This window comes from Globicephala melas, chromosome 10 (genome assembly GCF_963455315.2).
Source record: "Globicephala melas chromosome 10, mGloMel1.2, whole genome shotgun sequence".
NCBI classification, from domain to species: Eukaryota; Metazoa; Chordata; class Mammalia; order Artiodactyla; family Delphinidae; genus Globicephala; species Globicephala melas.
The window spans coordinates 9379937-9398588 of record NC_083323.1 but is presented as its reverse complement, the minus strand read 5'-3'; the positions used below and the strand labels follow the sequence as shown (position 1 = coordinate 9398588).

Here is an 18652-nt window from a genome sequence, read left to right as displayed (position 1 = left end):
TTAGCTTCGGAATGTGACAATTTATTTGGGGGGGGCAAAAGAGGCTTTTCGTGCCCCCTTCCTGGCATTGATACGATATTGAAGAGCAGCAGAACGAAACATACAAGACAGAGTAATCAGCACAGACGCCCCTCCCCCGGCCCAGAAACAACCGAACCCGGCACGACAGAACCAAAAGCCACACCCAACACAAGGCGTCTTCTCCACCTGCAACCTTTGGGAGAGGGGCCTGTGGCCTGGGGACCCAGCCCCACGCTGAGGCGGCGTCCCCATCTCCGGTCTCCTGCTCACCCTACTAGTTTCCTGTCTTGAACCACTGGAGGCAAAGTTTAGCCAGCTGGGAGCTGGATGGTTGAACCACAGACGAAGGCAACGACACTTCATTTTTAAAATGAGAGAGAGAAAAAAGAGACAGTGCCCCTCCCCAAATATAGAGCTATATATGTATATTTTATATATATAGAATTCATTCGTGCACAATTCATTAAATGAGCTTTTCAAAAATTAAAAAAAATTATAAGATACATTTCTTTAGGCCTTTGTGTTTTTAAATTAAAACCAACAACAAGAAGTCTCCATCTCTACTCCGCCCTACAGCAGGGGGAAGACCCAGAACCCTTGGTTCCTTCTACTGTGGCCTCTTGCAAGGGGGTCCCTCGTTAGACCACCAGCCCCCCTCTGCCTAGCCAGAGCTCTGCATACAGTAGGCGCTCAGTCACTGTTGGAGTGGGGTGCTGACTCCTTCAAGGCGGGATGGGGGACCCCACAGGCCTGGGAAGTGGGTGCCTCAGTCTCCACCCAGCCTGTCCCCCCTATTTTGGAGTCTTGGTGACTATCAGCAAGACAGGGTCAGGCTGGGGACACCCCCTCTCCTAGAGTTTTAGCCCCTAATTCTGGGCTTTCTGAATCTGAGAGGAGATGCAGACAGAGACAAAACGAAAACCTTTAAACACTTTTCTTTCTTTCTTTTTTCAAAAGTGATTCCTTAAACCATACAAGCCCTCAAGAGGCTGCCTTGGGCTAGTGCATGGGAGCCTGGAAGTGGAACTGACCAGGCGGGTTCCACTGTCCAGCGTGGGCCAAGTGCAAAAAAAACCAAAAACAAAACCAAACCAAAAACAACCAACAAAACCCCCAAAGGTAGAAAAGGCGGTGCGTCCACTTGGGTCCACCCAGAGGCTAGAAAGGCTGGTGGCAGCCCAGCTCCCCGAGCTAACGGTTTCCTCCTCTGGGCTGACTCCTCACCCGGGACCGCCTGGCTCAGGGGTACCCCCTGGCTTTGCAGTGGCTCCAAGGCCCAGGTCCCCACCTTTTAAAGAGGCTTCCCCCAAAAGGCCAGAGCAGCTGGGCTCTTCGCTCCAGTGAAGCAGCTTTGCCTCTCAGAGCCCCAGTTTCCTGGTCTTGTAAGTGGGGTGACCCCTCCCACTCTGCCTGCCTCACACTGAGGTTGGGGACTTGATCATCACCTCTTTCCAGAGCAGACGAAGGCTGAAGCCCATTTTGACCCTGACCGCTTTGCAGGGTGAGAATGAAACGGGACTGTGGGAGGCTGGAGGCCCCAGTGCCAGCAACCTCGACCACCACCTAATCTTCAGCAGCTGCCTGGACACCAGCAGTGCTTTATGAAAAAGCTGTGTCGCCCAATACACCCATTTCACAGAAGGGCAAACTGAGGATCTGGGAGGGGAATGAGACAGGAATGGGTCCCAACTTCCCACCTCAAACCAGAGACACCAGACCTCATCTGTTTCCTATGACATGGGGGTGGGGAGAGGGTGGCATCAGGGGGAGATGACCCCAGCCACTACTGAACATGGGAGAAGATCCGGCTTTGAGGGGTATTTCACATATAAAAATAAAGCAAACCAGACTGCAACTTCTGCTTGGTAATAGGCAAACGGAAAAGCAGCAATGGGGGAGGAAGGGCCCATGGGAGGCTGATCTGTGCAAGCGTGTGCTGGGGGGCTGTGGGACCCCGCTCAGAGCCACCCTGGGAGAGAGGTAAGGAGGGCTCCGCTTGCGCTTGACCAGGTGCCCACTCAGGCCCTCAGGGGAGCTGCCCACCTGGGAGCAGTGTGCATGCGTGCCTCTGCGTGGGCTGGGGCAGGGCTGCACAGCTGGGGGTCGAGGGCAGCACCCTCCCTGTGAAAAGAGAAGGGGCAGGCACTCCCTCTCCCTACAGCTACCCCCAACCCCCTCTGATCACCACCTAATACTCTCCCAGTCCATAGCTCCTGTCTTCCTGAAGCTTGCATCCCCTACCTGGCCAGGGAAGCTCGGGGGTGTCTTGGTCATTGGGGCGATGGGGAGGGAGATTCCTCCACGGGGTGGCGGTGGAGGGACCATATGGCCCACCCAACAGGCTGGCAAAGAAATGGAGGAAAGCAAGGAACCCAACTGTACCTACTCACCAGCCTTCCTGGAGAAAGTCACCAACGATGGGTCCCGGTGATGGTGGGACCCCTGTTGACTCTTACGTCCCCTAATCTCAGCTCTATCTGCCTGGCCCCTGCAGCTTCTGGCAAGTTCCCTTGGGATCAGGGGTCATCCTTCCCCTCAAGCGGGGACAGGTGTGGAGTCTGGGCTCAGCGCAGGAGGGAGGGCTTACCTTGCCTCGGGCCAAGGAAGGAGGGCAGTTGCTGTGCCTGGGAGCCTCCCAGCTGGGCCTGGGCCTCTATCCACGTTCCTAACATTGCCGCCTCACCTGTGCAATCACTGCGTTACTAGTTTTTCTTTAAATATCTCTTTCTCCCCACCCCCCCAAACCCCATAGGAATCCCACAATATTTTTTTCTATTTCTTTTTTTCCCCTCTTTTTTTGTGTTTTTTTTTCTGTTTTTTGCAAAACTAATTCTTTCACTTTCCTGTCATAAAATCACCTCTGAAAACACAACTTCTTTACAAAAAAAGTCACGAATGACACGGACTCTCAGGAAAACACATTTCTATGGTCTCTGGAAACACCTGTAACTGGCACCCAGGTGGACACTCACCTGGGGTGGGGGTCGGGGGGGAAATCCCCTCTAAGGACAGAGGAGAAATACCAGCCCTTATTTGGGGGGAAGCCAATTGGCACTTGGACGGCCACAGAGCCAACACAAAGGGCGGGGGGGGAGGGGTCCAGGAGCACCAGTCCCCCAAACCCTGTGACGGCCCCCGTTCTACATCCTGGGACGGGGAGGGTTAGGGGCCCTGCCACAATCCCTGGCGGGGAGATTCGGAAGAAACAGTCCTCCCGTGCTTAGGACCAAGGCGTTCGTTTCCGAACTGGAATTCCCTTTCTGCCATCATGGCTCTCAGCCCACACACCAGGAAGCCACCTTGAGCCACGTGCAAGGACCCGCCACTCATGGCAAACTGAGTCCGGGCAGCGCCTCAGGGCTGGCCAGCAGGGCTGTCTCCCCTGCCCACCAGACCCCTGGTCCCGCACGTGCCTGCTCTCCTGAAGGACACAGGCCCCCTCTTCCGTCCCCCCCCCCGCTTCGGCCACCCTGCCCTCCCAGTGCCCAGCCTAAAACTGGGGTTTTGGTCTCTGCCACTGGCATGGACACCTCAGCTCCCTGGCAGCAGAGGAAAGAGAAGCTGCCCAGGGCACCAGAGGTCTCGAGCTGCTTCAGGCCGGCTGGGCTGTGAGAAAGCCTGGGCGGTCAGAAGCAAGAGAGAGGGGGCCGGAGACCCTCGGAACGGTGTCCAGGCTTCCTACTCCCCCCGAACACACAGGAGGAAGAGGAAGCTTGGGACGGGGGTCTCCCCTCTGCCTCGGTCCCCACCATGCCACGTCTGACCGCCCCAAAGGAGAAGGGCGTGGGATGCGTGTCCCCCGCACACGCGGGCTGGGAGGATCGGCCTCCACAGCAAACTCCTCAGACCTCGGCCAGGTCCCAGGTCCGGCTGATGGCAAGGGAGGGTTCCAGGCCTTTGATCTGACGACCTTACTGTGAGGAACCCTAAAGGGCGCAGCCTCGAGAGCCGGGCCCAGGGGCCAACACACACACGGATCCACGCGGACCCGCCCAGGACGGCAGGCGCATGCGCAAACGGAAGTCCGCGCAGCAGGCTCTTGTAGCACCTTTGGTCGAGAACTGAGGGGCCTTTAGATGCTGGGAGGCCGTGGCAGGTGAGGTCCGTGCCAGTCGCTCCCGCCTCTGAGCGCGGGATGAGGAAAGAGATGGGTGGGTGAGGCCCACGGGGGCCTGCTTGGGTCTCGTCCGAAAGTGGGCCCTGCTCCTGCCGCCCTCAGGGGTGTGGGGGGGGAGGGGCCAAGGCCGCCTTCACCTCAACCTCTGTCCGGGCTTTCCCATCCCTGCCCCTCCTTCCCAGGCATCTGGAGGAAGGAAAGGGACGGTGCCCATGCTGGGAAGGGGTCCCCTATGGGGCCCCAGCAGCTGCCGGGTTAGCACCGAGAAATCAGATGCTGTGCGCGAGAGCTGGAAGCAAGCTGGGGAGAGATGGGATGTGGCGGGGGCAGCTGAACCCCGAGTTCCGGGGCTCCCCAGGAGCCACCCAGCAGGCCCCACCGTGCTTGGGCAGGGAGGGGGCCAAGAGACAAGAGGGAGGACTTCCCAGTGTCCTGGCCCCACCCTAGCCCCACCCCGTTCCAGGACCGCCCCTCCCACTGGGCTTCAGGGGGCTCCAACTGCCCAGCCCCATCCCGGGGTCAACACCGAGCCATTTGAAACAAGCAAAGCACAGGCAGGGTTGTCTGAGGGCGGGGGCGGGGGCGGGAGCAAGAGTAAGACTTTGGGCAGGAGGGCCCCCCAAACCCCCCTCCTTGGTGGAGCCCCTCACTTGCTCTGCCCACTGCTGCCACCCCCCACTGCGGCGCCTGCTACCCCAGCAGCCACCTTCTCGAAATCCTCAGGGTTGCAGAATTCCTTGATAGTGACCGTCAGGAGATTGCTGGTGACATCGGTGACGACCACGTTGGAGCAGGGTGACATCTCAGGGCGCCAGTCTCCAGCCTCGGGCTCTGAGGCGGCGCCGGCAGGCTGAGGGGCCGCGGGAAGGGCCTGGCTGGAAGCCGCAGTGACGTCGGGAGGCGCCCGCTTGCTGGTGGCCGCCGCCTCGGGAGGGATGGACAGGTCAAGCACCTCGGGCTCCCGCCAGTCGGGGGCAGATGGACTCGTGGTCTCGGGGAGCAGCTTGGGGGGCGCGTCATCCGGGTCGGAAGAGGACTGCGGGGTCGGCGAAGGGCAGCCGGAGGAGCTGGAGCTGCGGGCGTCGTACGGGGCACTGGGAGCTGCCAGGAGCAGCCCCTGGCCAGGGGAGGCGGCGATGTCGGCCTTGGTGGCTGGCGGGGGCGGCAGAGGGCCGGGCGGGGGCTTGTTGTACATCGCGAAAGCGCCGAACTTCATGTGGCGGATCTGCGTGCGCAGGATGCTCTCGCTGAACTTCTTGCTCTTGCCGATGACGCGGTTCCGTGAGGGGACTTTGGGGCGGGCAAGGGCCCCGGCCCCCTGCCCGGCGCCGCCTCCGCCCGTGCCCTTGTCGATCACCTTCAGGTTCAGGATGATGCGGTTCCGCTTGGGCTCCCGCGGCTTGACCTTGCGGTTGATGATGCGCACGGTCTCAGAGAAGGGTGAGATGGGCGGGCGCAGGCCGGGGCTGCCCCCCTGGGGGTCTGGGCGGGGCAGGGGGCGGCGGGACATGCGGTGGCAGCGGCGGATGTCCTTCTTGAGCCGGTGCACAGCAGCGCTGGAATGCAGCTTGGGCGAGGAGGCGCTGGCGGTCGGCTTGACCGAGAAATGCACATCACTGATGCGGAGGGCCTCCGCCTGGGCCCGCGCCTGTGGGACAGAGGGAGGCAGTGGCTGAGGGCTCGCCGCCCGCTGACCTCCTCTGGACACCCCTGCACCAGCCACCCACAAGTATGGTCTCAAGAAACCATCCTGAGAGCACTTAAGAAATCAGTGATGCTCGTGACCTTGCCTTAGCGATAAAAGGAAAACAGGTTCAGACGGTGATACAAAGTGTGGAAGGTTGGAGGGCAAGTCAGACCCCCATCCAGGCCCAACTCCAAGATTAACTTTCCAAGTTTGGCCGTGGGTCTGAGGGACAGACAGACGGGTTGGTGGCTGCCCTTGCTGACACAGAGGAGTGTCAATAGCCAGGACACTGCACGGAAAGAAGCCCCTGATCAACCCCCCCCCCCCCGGGAGGATCCCAGCCCAGTGCTCCTCCATGGACTAATTTTTGGTGGCAGAAAGGCGAGGGCGACCCCTCCCACCTTCACCCCATACCCCAGCCCTCCGGACCTATCAGCAGATGCCCTGAGCTCCTTTTCTGCCCGTGAACAGGAGGCACCTCCAGCTCACCATCAGCTCTGGGGCAGACCTTGGCCCCTCCTCCTCACTCCCAGCACCCCACTCCCCACCACCCCTGGCCACTTCCCCTCCTGGGTCTGATTCCTCTGACTGCCCAGGGTCTGGGTCTGAGCAAACTGGTGCCAACAGACTCCGAAGCCAGCACCTAAAGCCTGGCTGGCATCCACCCCAGGGAGACATGGGTTTGGTGGGCATGGACTAAGAGGTGGGATCAACCACTTCATAGTCTCTGTGCCAAGATGGCCTGGGGACAGGATGGCTGAGCAGAAGTCTGTGGGGAGCAAGGGATACTGTCCCAGGCTCCTGGGCCCAGCTGTACACACTCCCAGGGGTGAAATCTATAAAGCCCCGCCAGGGCCCTGCAGCAGCTCACCTTCAGTCTCATGGAAGATGCAAGGGTGTGTGTGTGGGGGGTGTGTGTGTGTGTGTGGCAGGGCCCTCAGAGACTCCAGGTCTAGGGCAAGAGACTCACAAGGTTACGTAAGCCATCCTCCACGACCAGTCCTTCCTTCACTAAGAAAGTACCGATAAGTCACGTGCCAGCTGCTTAGGGCTACGACTATGACCACACACGGCTTCAACCCCTAGGGGGCTGTGCTCCACGCAGAAGACAAGTGACAGGCAATTAGGGGGCAGGGTGATTCAATACAACAGAGGAAGTACAGGGTCCAGAGGAGCACAGATTAGGTCCCAGTTGTGGAGAATGAAGCCTAAGTAGTAAAACCCTGGTCCTTCCTGAGCTGACTGTGCCCCAGGTGGCCTACTGAAGGGGCCCTGCTGAGACAAATGGTGGAGGCAGAGAGAGCCCAGCGATGAGAGGATGGAGTGGCCAAGGGACTGAAAGCAATGGCTGGACAGAGTGTAGAGATGGAGGACCAGTCTGTGTTCTATATAGATACCCTGGTTCCTGGTGGGAAGAGGGACCATTACGTGGTGACTGCCTCCAGCCAGGTGAGCTAGGGGTGGCTGAGAGGAAGAACACATTCCCATGGTCAGTCTGTGAGCTCCCCAAGAGTGGGATCTGTGGTTTAGGGTCTCTCCACCTCCCATCCCCACAGTGCTGGATGCTTGACCAGTACCTGGGAGGTAGCCTGTACACCTCTCAGACAACACTAGACAGTATTTGACCACAACCCCCAGAAGAGGTGTTTGTGGACTTACATGCTGAATCAGCGAGGATGTCATTTAGAATGTAGGAGAGGCACACTTTACTGCCACATGGTCCTCCCAGCCCTGCTGGGGGTTTCCTGGGGTGGCTTAGTTAACCATCCCTCCAGCCACTAGGTGGCAGCACACGTGGGCCCGATCTACCCTGTGCCAGGGCTGCCAGCTCCTCCTGCCCCGAGCCAGTGGAGCCAGGGACTGGTTCCCTCACACCCCTTCCCAGACAAAGGCAGGGGAAAGCCAGCCTTCCCTTGGCATGGCAACAAGGGCTTTTTTGCAGGTTCATCCCCCACGGAGTTTAGGGGATTCCCCACTCTGATCCCCAGGGGTTGGTGGTTATCCTCTCTGCATGCTGTCTGAGCGGGACCTCTGTAAGTATGGTTCTGCTGGAGTCCAGCAGTGATGCATGGTCCCTGGGGACTGGCAAAGAGCGCAGGCAAGGCAAACGCCAGATCCAGGATGAAACCCCGGCTTAGTGGGCCTCCTCTGACCACAGTGTATGTTACCTGGTTAGCACAGTGCCTGGCACACAGCAAGCACTCGAAGAATACTAGACTATCCAAGGGGCGGGGCAGGTGCTTACGAGCAGTAATCCTTTTCTAATGTATGGTTTCCAACCTTTCTACAAAACTATTTCTTACTTTATAATGTCTAAACATTATTATTATTTTTAAAAACGGGCTGGTTCACCCTTCCTCCTCCTCTCTTCTCCCCAGGTTGAGAATTCTTTGAAGGCGGGACCTGGGTCTGCCTGTGGATTAAAACTGGGAACCACAGCCCAAGGCATTTACTGCACTCTGACTGTGTGACAGGCATGGCTCTGAGGGGCTGGCATGTACTATACATAGATAACGTGGAAGGTTAAAGACCTGGACTCTACCACTCACTCTCTGTGACCACGGGCATGTTATTTAACCTCTCTGGCCTCAGTTCTTCTATCTACAAAATGGGGATAATGCAACCTACCTCAGGGGCTCCTGTTCTCTTCAGAATAGTTCCCTGCAGAAAGTGAGTGCTATCTGAGTGTAATCTGTTTACTATACACACTTGGCCTCTTGGTGACCCACAGAGCAATGGGTTCAGACCAAGCTGATCTCCATCACCCCTTGCAAATATCTCTCTCTGTCATGCTACCTGTTTTTAAGGTCCAGATCAAGGTTCTCTCATCTGCCTCTGCATCCCCTGCCCCACCAACTCTACAGCCTTCATAGTTTCCTTTTTGTGTGTGTATGTGTGTGTGTTCATCTCCCTTAACCTGACGTGTACTCTCTGAGGGACAGGGTTAAGAAAAGGAGACATGATGAAGCCAGGAAGCTGGGTGGTGGGAGCTCAGGTAAATCACCTCCCCTCCCTGGGCCTTGATCTTCTCATCTGCAAAATAGGGATAATATTCCCTACTTCATAGGATTGTTGAGAGATTTAAAGGAGATAATCCATGTGGGGGTCAGCACTGTGTTAGGCCCATAGCCAGCTCAGGAGATACAGCTATTAAAAAAGAAAAGCATTTTGTGAATCAATGCTCATGGTCATTACTCACTTCCCCGCTAGAGGGCACTCCAGCTGCACTGAGAGGCTGTCACACAGCCCACTGGCCCTCCAGCTGCTCTGCCCCATCCCTCTGAAGAAGCATCAGGAGTTAAGGTTACTCCACAGATCCCCTAAGATGTGTGTAATTTGGCGACAAGGGTCACAGAAATATGTGATTCTGGAAACCATTATTTCTTTCACTTCTGCACAGTTCTTTTGGGGAGGTGGGGGGCTGCAGAGCCCCCCCAAATTGGGCTTTGAGCCTTTAGGACAAATTGGAGATTCTGAGTTCTGCATTGTGCACAGCCTCGTTTCTGCAGAGTCCTGCCTGCCCTTCCCGTGCCAACTGCCACAAAGTCACAGGCTGTCGGGGTGGGAAGGGGCCCTGAGACAACCTTAGCACTAGTGGTGGTGGGGGAGACTGTGGTTGCCCACGGAGGCCCGCCTGCAGCCTTGCCTGCCACCTTGGGTCATCTCACCTTCCCTTCCCAGACTCTGTTCTTTCTCACTAAAAAAAATAAAATAAACACCAAAAAACCTCTAAGATGGCTTCCTCTGGAGCTAGGTCGCCCTCCCTTGCCGAGGCTAACGTGCCCTGCTTTTACTCTCCCACTCTCCATCCTCATTAGAGCCTCCAGAGACAGCCAGAAGTGGGCAAAACTGAGAACCAGTGGCCCAGCCTGGGTGATAAAACTCAAAGTGAAGTGATTTAAGGTCAAATTCAAGTTAGATCCCTCTGTCAGGAGGGGAGGCATACAGAACAAATCCTGAGAGAGGGAAGCTGCGGGCAGGGAGGCAGGTGCCCCCCCCACCCCACAAAGCCTCTCCCTGTTCCCCACGATGAGGGAGACCAAATTCACTCTCCCCCTGGGTTCTAATTCCAGGCAGAGCCCTACCAGCTCAAGGCTGGGGGAGATGAGGGCTCTCACGTGCAGAAGCCACCCCTCCCTGCCACCCCCTCAGGTGGGCACCCCACCTGCCTCACCCACCCCCTTCCTGTTGGCCTCCCCAGACCCTGGTTTTGTCAGCGAGGATTATCCTTCCCCCTTGTCCCCATTCCCAGGCCCCTCTTGCTGAAGCTGGAGCTGGCCAGGGCCTGCTGCCAGGGGCTCTTCGGGGGCTCACAACCACCCCTTGCCCAGCTGGGGCCCCTCTGGAAAGACCCGCCCGCCTGGGCGGCCGCGGATCTGTCCCTCCCCTGCAGGCCCCGTGTTGCGCCCGGGCTGGGGCCCAAGAGGGGCCTGCTGGGGCTGGGCCAGGTTACCTTCAGGAGGAAAGTTTTGGGTTTGGGTCCCCTCTTCTTGGGCCCATACAGCTCACGCTCCCTCTCCCTGCGGCCGAGAAACGCCAGAGGTTAAAAAGAGCCCCTTCCTGGGCCCCACTCCGCGCTGCCCTCCCCGGCTCTCCCGCTTCCCCGCGCGGCGCCCCAGCCGAGCCTCAGCCCCGCCGCCCCTGCCAGCTTCCCAAACTCACTTCTGCTCGAAGGCTGCAATGAGCCGCGAGTCCAGGATGTTCTCCTCCGGCTCCCAAGTGCTGTACCTGCCGAGTTACGCATGCACAAAATAAAAAAGAAAACCAGGGAGCCAGAGACACATACGAGGGAGCAAACGTGCGCACCCTCCAAGGGAAAAAAAAAAGGCCCCGGTGTGCGCTGCCTCCCTTCCCCCCTCACCCCTGGATCCCGTGACACTCACTTGATGGCCCACCCCTTCCATTTCACCAGGTACTCGATGCGTCCCTGAAAAACAGAGAAGGAAAAAAGGGGGGAGTGGGGGTGGGGAAGATGCGGGGACGCGAGGAGGCGGCTGCGCGGGGGTGGGCGAGAAAGCCCGGGTTAGCAGGACCGCTTCGCCCCGATGGCCCGCGGATCCGGGGACCGGCTGCGGGGCTAGGCGTCCCGCCCTGGGAGGCGGCTAACCTTTCGGATCCGCCGTTTGATGATGGATTCGGCCGCGAAGACCCGCTCGCCCACTGCAGACAGCTCCATCTTGCTCAGCGGCACCCACAGCCCATAATACTCCCTGCTCCCGCGGCCGGTGCTGCACCGCTCGCGCACGCGCCACAGCGCCCAGGCTCGGCGGGCGGGCGCGCGGCGGGGCGCGCGCTCGCGTTCCAGCTGCGGGCCATCACGTGACCCTCTGGGCTGGCGCGCCGTTGCCAGGACCTTCTCCTCCCCCGGGGCGGTTGCTAGGGAAAGTGAGCGCACGCGGGGCGGAGGCGCGCGCTGGTTCTTAAAGGGGCCTAGCCTGGTTGGGGGAACCGGGGCCGGAGGCCGGGAGGGAGATGCTTGGCCTGCGCGAAGCCGGGCTGGGGGCGGTGCAATCTTACAAACACTTTCTCATTCCCCTCTGCATCTTCTCGGCCCCCGCGAGCTGACAACTTCTCCCTCTGAATCCTCCCTTGCAAGTCTCTCCCGGCCCCGGGCGGGGAAGGGCAGTGGAGTCTCTGCAGCCGCTGCTCATCCTTCCAGCAGAAGTTTGCAAACAGTTAAATATGATACAGCAGAAATGCATTTGCTGTTGCCTGGCCAGGCCCTGCGGGAATTTCTTTAAAACATTGCCCCCCACCCCACCCCTTATCCATTATTTATGTATTCGTGGGAGTGTGGTTTTGTAACCAGTTCAGATAAATTAAAACAAAAACGCCACCGCAGGAAAGGGTGGGGGAGGCAGTGAATGGGGCCGAGGAAGGCCGGGGTGATCCTTTGCATCTGTTTTTCTGCCGGGGTCTTGGGCGGCACCTGCCCTCGCCCGGGAGGTCGGGTGAAGACGCGGCGAGGAAGATGCGGCCGTGGGGAGGTTCGGAAGAGAGAGGCCGCGGGGTGACAACGAACTCCCCACATACCAGATTGGGCCCGAAGCGGGTCATCCTTGGGTCATTCGGCAGAAGCCGCCCTCGCGGTCACGTCTGTATGTTTTCTAATTCCCAGGCCCCGTGCCGCGTCACCCTCCTGCGCCCTACAGTTCCTCTAATGGTTCCGCCATTGCTCACGGGGAGACCAGAGCCCAGCTTCCTATTTGGGGAGGGGCTGGGAGACCTAGGCTGTCTTGGAAGGGACGCAAAGTAGCCCTGCCACACAAAACGCTCCATTTCTTTTATTTTGTATTATTTAAACTTTTATTGTTTTTTAAATCACACCAACAGTCCTGTACTTTGTAAATTTTTTTAAAAGTAAGAAAAAAAGCAACCGTCTATAATCTCCATCAAACCGTTAACCTCTTCACGGATTTTCTTCCAGCCTCTGTCCTATACCTATATAAACACATATATATGCACATATATACACTGTATATAGATGATATAGATAGATTTAAATTCTTTCTTTTTAGCAAAATGGGATCATATCACACTAGCTGGAATCCATTTGTCTCTCTTAATGAGATAAAGTGGACCGCTTTTGGTGTCACTAAGTACAGATTTCCCCATCATTTTAGTGGCTGTGGTGGGGTTGCGACAGAGGTGGAGAGAAACGGGAATGTGGTAAGGCTCAGAGGTGTCTCTTGCGCTCATTATTTATTTATTTATTGGAAAGGAAGATTTTTACACGTCTGTGGTGCAACACCAATTTCAAGTCAACCGCGTCAAAATTTCTGCTTCTCACTCCTGCATGTCTGCTGATTTATCCAGTTATTACCTTGGGAGAAATCCCCCTCCCCCCTGAAAATCGACATGCTCTTGAGAGAGAGCTATTTGCTGGCCAGCCCAAAGTGGGCTCCTGTGTAAGGATAGAACTGCCCTCCTGGGGGTGGTGTGGGCGGATGGACAGGTAAGCTATGTGGATATGAGTGTGTGTGTGTGTGTGTGTGTGTGTGTTCTTAGGCTGAGGGACACAGGCAGCCGGATGAAAGCAGGTAAGCATCAATCCATTTGTTAGTTCATTCGGCAGCTTTCGTGAGCCCTTTTTGAGGCTTTGTGTTAAACTGTCAGAAACAAAGGTGCCCCAGGCTTGAGGAGCTCTCAGGTGAGAAAGGTAACTGCTATGCAGTGTGATTAGTGCTGGAATAAAAAATGTATTCATTTCTTATGGCTGCTGTAATGGTACCACAAACTCAGTGGCTTGAAACAACACAAATGTATTATCTTACGGTTCTGGAGGTCAGAAGTCCCAAGTTGGTGTCATTGGGCTCTAGGGAGAGAATCCATTCCTTGCCTCTTCCAGCTTCTAGCAGCTGCTGGCATTCCTTGGCTCATGGCTGCGTCACTCTATTATTTACTTTTGCCTTCCCTTGACTGACCAACTGCCTCTTTCTCACAAGGATCTTTGTGATTACATTGGGCTCATCCAGATAATTGAGGATAATCTCCCCATCTCGACACCCTTACCTTATCTGCAAAGTCCTTTTCACCATAGGGTAACATATTACATAGGGTATATAAGGTATCATGTTCATAGGTTCTGGGAATTAGAACGTGGACGTCTTTGGGTGGATGGAGCATTATTCAACCTGCCACAAACAGCAGGTATAGGATGCCCTGGGAGTCTAGATGTATTAGTCAAAGTTCTCCAGAAACAGAACCAATAGGATATACGTAGAGATATGTAAGAGAAGATTTATTATAGGAATTGGCTCACGTAGTTATAGAGGCCTAGGAAGTCCACTGTCTGCAAATTGAAGAACCAGGGAAGCTGGTAGCAGAAGGCCTGAGAACTAGGGGCTGCTGGTATAAGTCCCCAAGTCTAAGGGTGTGAGGAACTCCAGTGTGTGAGGGCAGGAGAAGATGAATGTCTGGGCTCAAAAAGAGAGGGAATTTGCCATTCCTCTGCCTTTTGGTTCTATTCAGACCCTCAGTGGATACCATGGTGCCTGTCCGCGTTGGTGAGAGTGGACCTCTTTATTTGGTGTACTGCATCTAATGCAGACCTGTGAGCAATAATGTTTACTAGCTATCTGGGCATCCCGCAGCCCAGGCAAGCTGACATAAAATGAACCATTGTACTAGTTAAGGGAACAGCCCACTGCCTGGAGGAAGGGAGGCTGGGAAGGCTTCTCAGAGGTGGGGACATTTAATTTGGAACTTGAAAGATGAAGAGGAGTTTGCCTGCTAGTGAAGAATGAGAAAGACATCCCAGGTAGAGGGGTGAGTAGAGCAAGAGCTTCCATGAGAGAAAGTCCCTTCCACCTCTTCCACAGTCTGAGATTTTGTCCAACACCACAAGGTGTTCCATAAATATTTGTTGGATACGTGAATGGGCCATTGAAGGAATTTTTCTTTTTCTTTCTTTTTTAGTTTTTATTGGAGTACAGTTGATTTACAATGTTGTGTTACTTTCTGCTGTACAGCAAAGTGAATCAGTTACACATATACATATACCCACTCTTTTTTAGATCCTTTTCCCATATAGGTCATTACAGAGTACTGAGTAGAGTTCCCTGTGCTATACAGTAGTTCCTTATTAGTTATCTATTTCATATATAATAGTGTGGATATGTTGATCTCCACCTCCCATTTATCCCTCCCCACCTTGAAGGGATTATTTAAGAGTAAGTTTGACCCTATAACATATGTGTGGATTCAGACCCAGAAAACACCACTGAGTGTCCCCTTCCATCCCTGTGTTGGGCTCTAGGAACTGAGGTGCACAGAGGGATGAAGGTGCAAACAGATGTGATGTGAGCTGTGCAACTTTTAGTTGTCAGCCTCTCTGAGCCTCAGTTTTCTTCATCTGTAAAATGGGGGTAATCATGCCTATCTTGTAAGTTTATTGTGAGGATAATGAGATAACATAAGTATGGCACCTGGAGCTCTGTCCGGCACATAGTAGGTGTGTGATAGTGGGAGTGTATGTATATGCCCTAGAGCAGCTCATAGCTAGAGAAATACACATACACATACACACACACACAATGTATATACAAGTTTTTCTTCCACTGAAACTCAGTGTATTGGATCAGTTCTAGAAATGGAAACTGCATCGGTCAAAACTAACACCAGACACTTTACGTGGCATCCATCGTGTTTCAAGGCCTCCTCCAAGAGCTTTACATATGATATTAACTAATTGAATTCTCAGAATAATCGTATGAGGTAGATACTATTATTGTGCCACTTCACTGTTGAGGATATCGGGTTTCTACCCAAACATGGAAGATGCTGAGATTAACAAAACTCAAGTTCTACATCCATTAGATGCCCTTCATCTCCTCCTGGTACCAGATGAGATCTGCCCTGTGATGTAATTTGACTTACAAAACTATGGACACAAAAAGCTGAAGATGTGCAGTCAGGTGACAACACGAGTCCCAGAGTGTGGAACCGTGTATAGTTCCTTCTGAAGTATTGTGCTGTGAAATTATGTGCCCCCAAAGAAAGGCTGACTATTTTTAGAAAGAGAGCAGTAGAGACTTTTGGAAATATGCCTGAATACGGTCATAATTGGGCAAGGGATACAGGGAATGCCAATTTTGGCAGAGGGATCTTTTGGAAAGGCAGTTCTGACCAAGTCATTCCTCCATGTAAGAGTTTTCAACACTGAAAGGAGCTAAAATGTCAACAGGGTTGGGGAAACCCTCTCAGTGGCTCATCACTGTCTCTAGAAAGCAACCTGAGCTCTTTCTCATGGCGAAGGGGCCCTTCATGATGGTTTCCACTCCATGCCCCCCATCCCAGACAACCCCTTCCTTTGGTCTCATCAGACCACCTGCTGTTTCCTGAATGGTCTCTGTTTTTTCACACTTTTGCATCTTTGGTTCATCTGGGAAGCATCACATATCTTTCAAAACACAGTCCTGGGGTGTCCTTCTGTATGAAGCCATATCTGGTCCCCCAGATAGAACTGGCCAGGCTTCCTTGGCCCCATTTGAGTATTTGCAGAGTTCCAGGAGCACTGAAGAGTTCTGTTGGGTCACTTGTCATCTCCTCCTACAAACCATGATCTCCCTGAGGGCAGGGTCCCCTATACCCCTCACTTCCCTGACAATGGGTAGCCAACCGAGTGCCACCCATGTACCCAGCACTATTCTAGGTGCGGAGATCTGGCAGAGAAAAGACAGACCCCTGCCCTCAAGAAGCTTACATTCTTATGAGGGCAGCAGACAGACATCGAACACACAAGACAAGGAGGTGATTTTCAGGCCAGACATGTATTATAAAAAGACTAAGTTCGGACTTCCCTGGTGGCGCAGTGGTTGAGAGTCCGCCTGCCGATGCAGGGGACACGGGTTCGTGCCCTGGTCCGGGAAGATCCCACATGCCGCAGAGCGGCTGGGCCCGTGAGCCATGGCCGCTGAGCCTGTGCATCCGGAGCCTGTGTTCCGCAACGGGAGAGGCCACAACAGTGAGAGGCCCGCATACGCCCCCATCCCGAAAAAAACACTAATATCGCGTGGTAGGGAGGAACAGGGTAGGTGGATGGGGTGCTCAGCTAGGGTGGTCAGAGCAGGTCTTTTGCGGGGCTATATCCGAGATGAGCCCTGCATGAGGAAAAAGAGGCAGCTACATAGACCTGGGAGTTTTCCAAGCAGAAGGAGCAGCAGGTGCACAGGCCCTGAGGCAAGGACATGCTCGGCATATCTGAGGGACAGAAGGAAGCCTGGGTGGCTGACGTGGAGACTGAGGCCTTCCAGGAAGGCAGGGCACCCACGTGCAGAGGCCACGAAGGAGAGCTTGGGCGTTGTTCTGAGTGCAGTAAGGAAGCTCCAGGAGAGAACTCGCGGCAAGAGAAGGGTCCTGACACAGCGAGGTTAACACAGAGGCAAAGCCTTGGGTGGTTGGAGTGGTCCTGAGAGCCAAGCTCAAATCAGCCGCAGCCCAGCCTCCGGGATGTAAGTCCAGGGCAGAGGCAGAGGGCTGTAGATAAAAAGGGAAAGAGCTGCGTCAGGAATCTCCAAGCTTAGGCACCCTCTAACAGAGGTGAGCAAGGGGGAGGAAGCCGTTCCCCTGGTCTGCTGCTTCGTTAAGCTTCTCTACAAAGACACCCGAAAGTAGAACGATTTGTTTCTCTCTTCAACAACCGTCTGGCTGTTGAGGCTGGCGGCCCCCAGTGAGGTCAGCAGGACTGAATTGGGGGGAGGTGGTCAAGGCCATGATTGGGAGAAGCTGACTCCTGACAATTACAGATAGAATCCAGGGCCGACTCCATCTCCTGGGGGCCCCCTGGCCCTGGCGAACCCTCCCTCTCCTAGTGAATGCAAAACAGATGAGAAGAAATACAACGTTCACGGCTGTTCTCTTTCCTCTCCCAGCAGAGTGAAGCCAGCTCTGTGCAAACTTGCCCTTTTCCCGCTCTTCCTGTTTTGCTGAGAAACTCCCCCCGCCTCGAATACTTTGTGGTTGTTTGGGAGGGGATGTTAATTTCTCCAGGTCCTTTTTCACTGGGAGGAAAGGTTAGTGCAACCTGACAGGTGGTGCTGGGAAGCTGCATCTGGGAGAAAGAGAAGCGACAGGCCGGTGTTCCTTTTGGTTTCATCCAGCCAGTTCTGCCAAGCCGCGTGGCCCCCGCCCCAGGGCAGTGGGCCAGCGTGAGGGCCAGAGAAGCCTGGCTGCTGCCCTCGGCCTCACCATCCTGGCTTCATCCCCTCTCCTGCTCACAGAGGGGACCAGTGTCACCCCAGAGCTGGCAGACCTGGCTGGAGAAGGAGAACCTCTCACTGTGTCCCATCACCTTTGCCTTTTCCTCTGTCTCCTTCCCTGGGATCTCGAGGGTAAGTGATAGTAAAGACCAAAATCTTACTGTGACACAGCAGTTCTGGGCCTGTTTAAATGATAAACTTCTAGGGGTTCAATTAGAAAGAATCCCTCTGATGGATTTATTGAGTTCTGCCTGTGAAATGCACGCCCCACAGAGAAAGCTGCTGTGTCCAGTTACGCAGCCCAGATACAGTGGGAGAGGAGTGGGTCTCCAGAGCTTGGGGACACACCTGGGCCTCTCAGCCATTACTGGGAGGGATTTCCCAGGGGTGTGAGTTCTCAGGTGAGCGGGTAGGCCGCAGCCAGAGGACAAAAGAATGTGTCGCCCTGATTATGAAGTTGAGAAGCAGTCACTCTGGTAGAGGCCCCCGGCAGGGGGAGGCTGCCCCCGACCTTTGTCACCAGCCGACTTCATCACCGTTCCTCCAAGGCTGTCAGAGAGTATTCCAGTATTGTGTGTATGACCCCGATTTGTAAGGTGGACTCTTCCGCCTGGGCAGTCCTGCTGTCGGGCACAGGCCTTCACCTGGACGGGGTGCCCATGAGGACTTTGCCAAAGAGAATCTGCATCCTCATCTTCCTGTTCTGAGCCCTGGAGGGAACAGGAGGCCTGGGGCACCTCGGCCTCAGACTCTGGGTTAGGTCTTCAGGCCACCGTCTCTCAAAGAGAAATGGGACATCTCTCTGGGGGACACCGTGGGCCACAACCTTAGTTGCAGGAGGGCTGGGGACGCTTCTGTCCTCCGAGTCCTGTGGGACCCGTAACTGGCGATGGCTGTTTATAGCAGGCAGAGTCGTGACCCATGCCCAGTTCCTGAGTGGATTTAAGAGGGCCCGGTGACCAGCTCAGGGGCCTGCTGGGATTTGTCCTATTCTAGATCCTGCACGAACAGAAATAAGAGGTGATGAGACTGTCTCAGGTAACTCACACATGACTGTGAATTCTTTGGCTATCCTTAAAAGCGGTTTTTGTGTGCAGAAAAGATTATTCAGGGGGTTGTTTCGGTTTT

General features: G+C 55.2%; 1 protein-coding gene across 1 annotated transcript; it reads right to left on the bottom strand.

Annotated features, from left to right (window-relative positions):
- On the bottom strand, nucleotides 1-11119 carry CBX6 (chromobox 6). Its single transcript, XM_030855932.2, has 5 exons — nucleotides 10933-11119; nucleotides 10709-10752; nucleotides 10488-10553; nucleotides 10279-10345; nucleotides 1-5786 (listed from the first exon to the last, which is right to left on the bottom strand). Exons 1-5 carry the CDS (start codon nucleotides 10999-11001, stop codon nucleotides 4785-4787), a joined length of 1248 nt encoding a protein of 415 aa, XP_030711792.1. The 5' UTR covers nucleotides 11002-11119; the 3' UTR covers nucleotides 1-4784.
- Between the last annotated feature and the right edge of the window lie 7533 nt (nucleotides 11120-18652).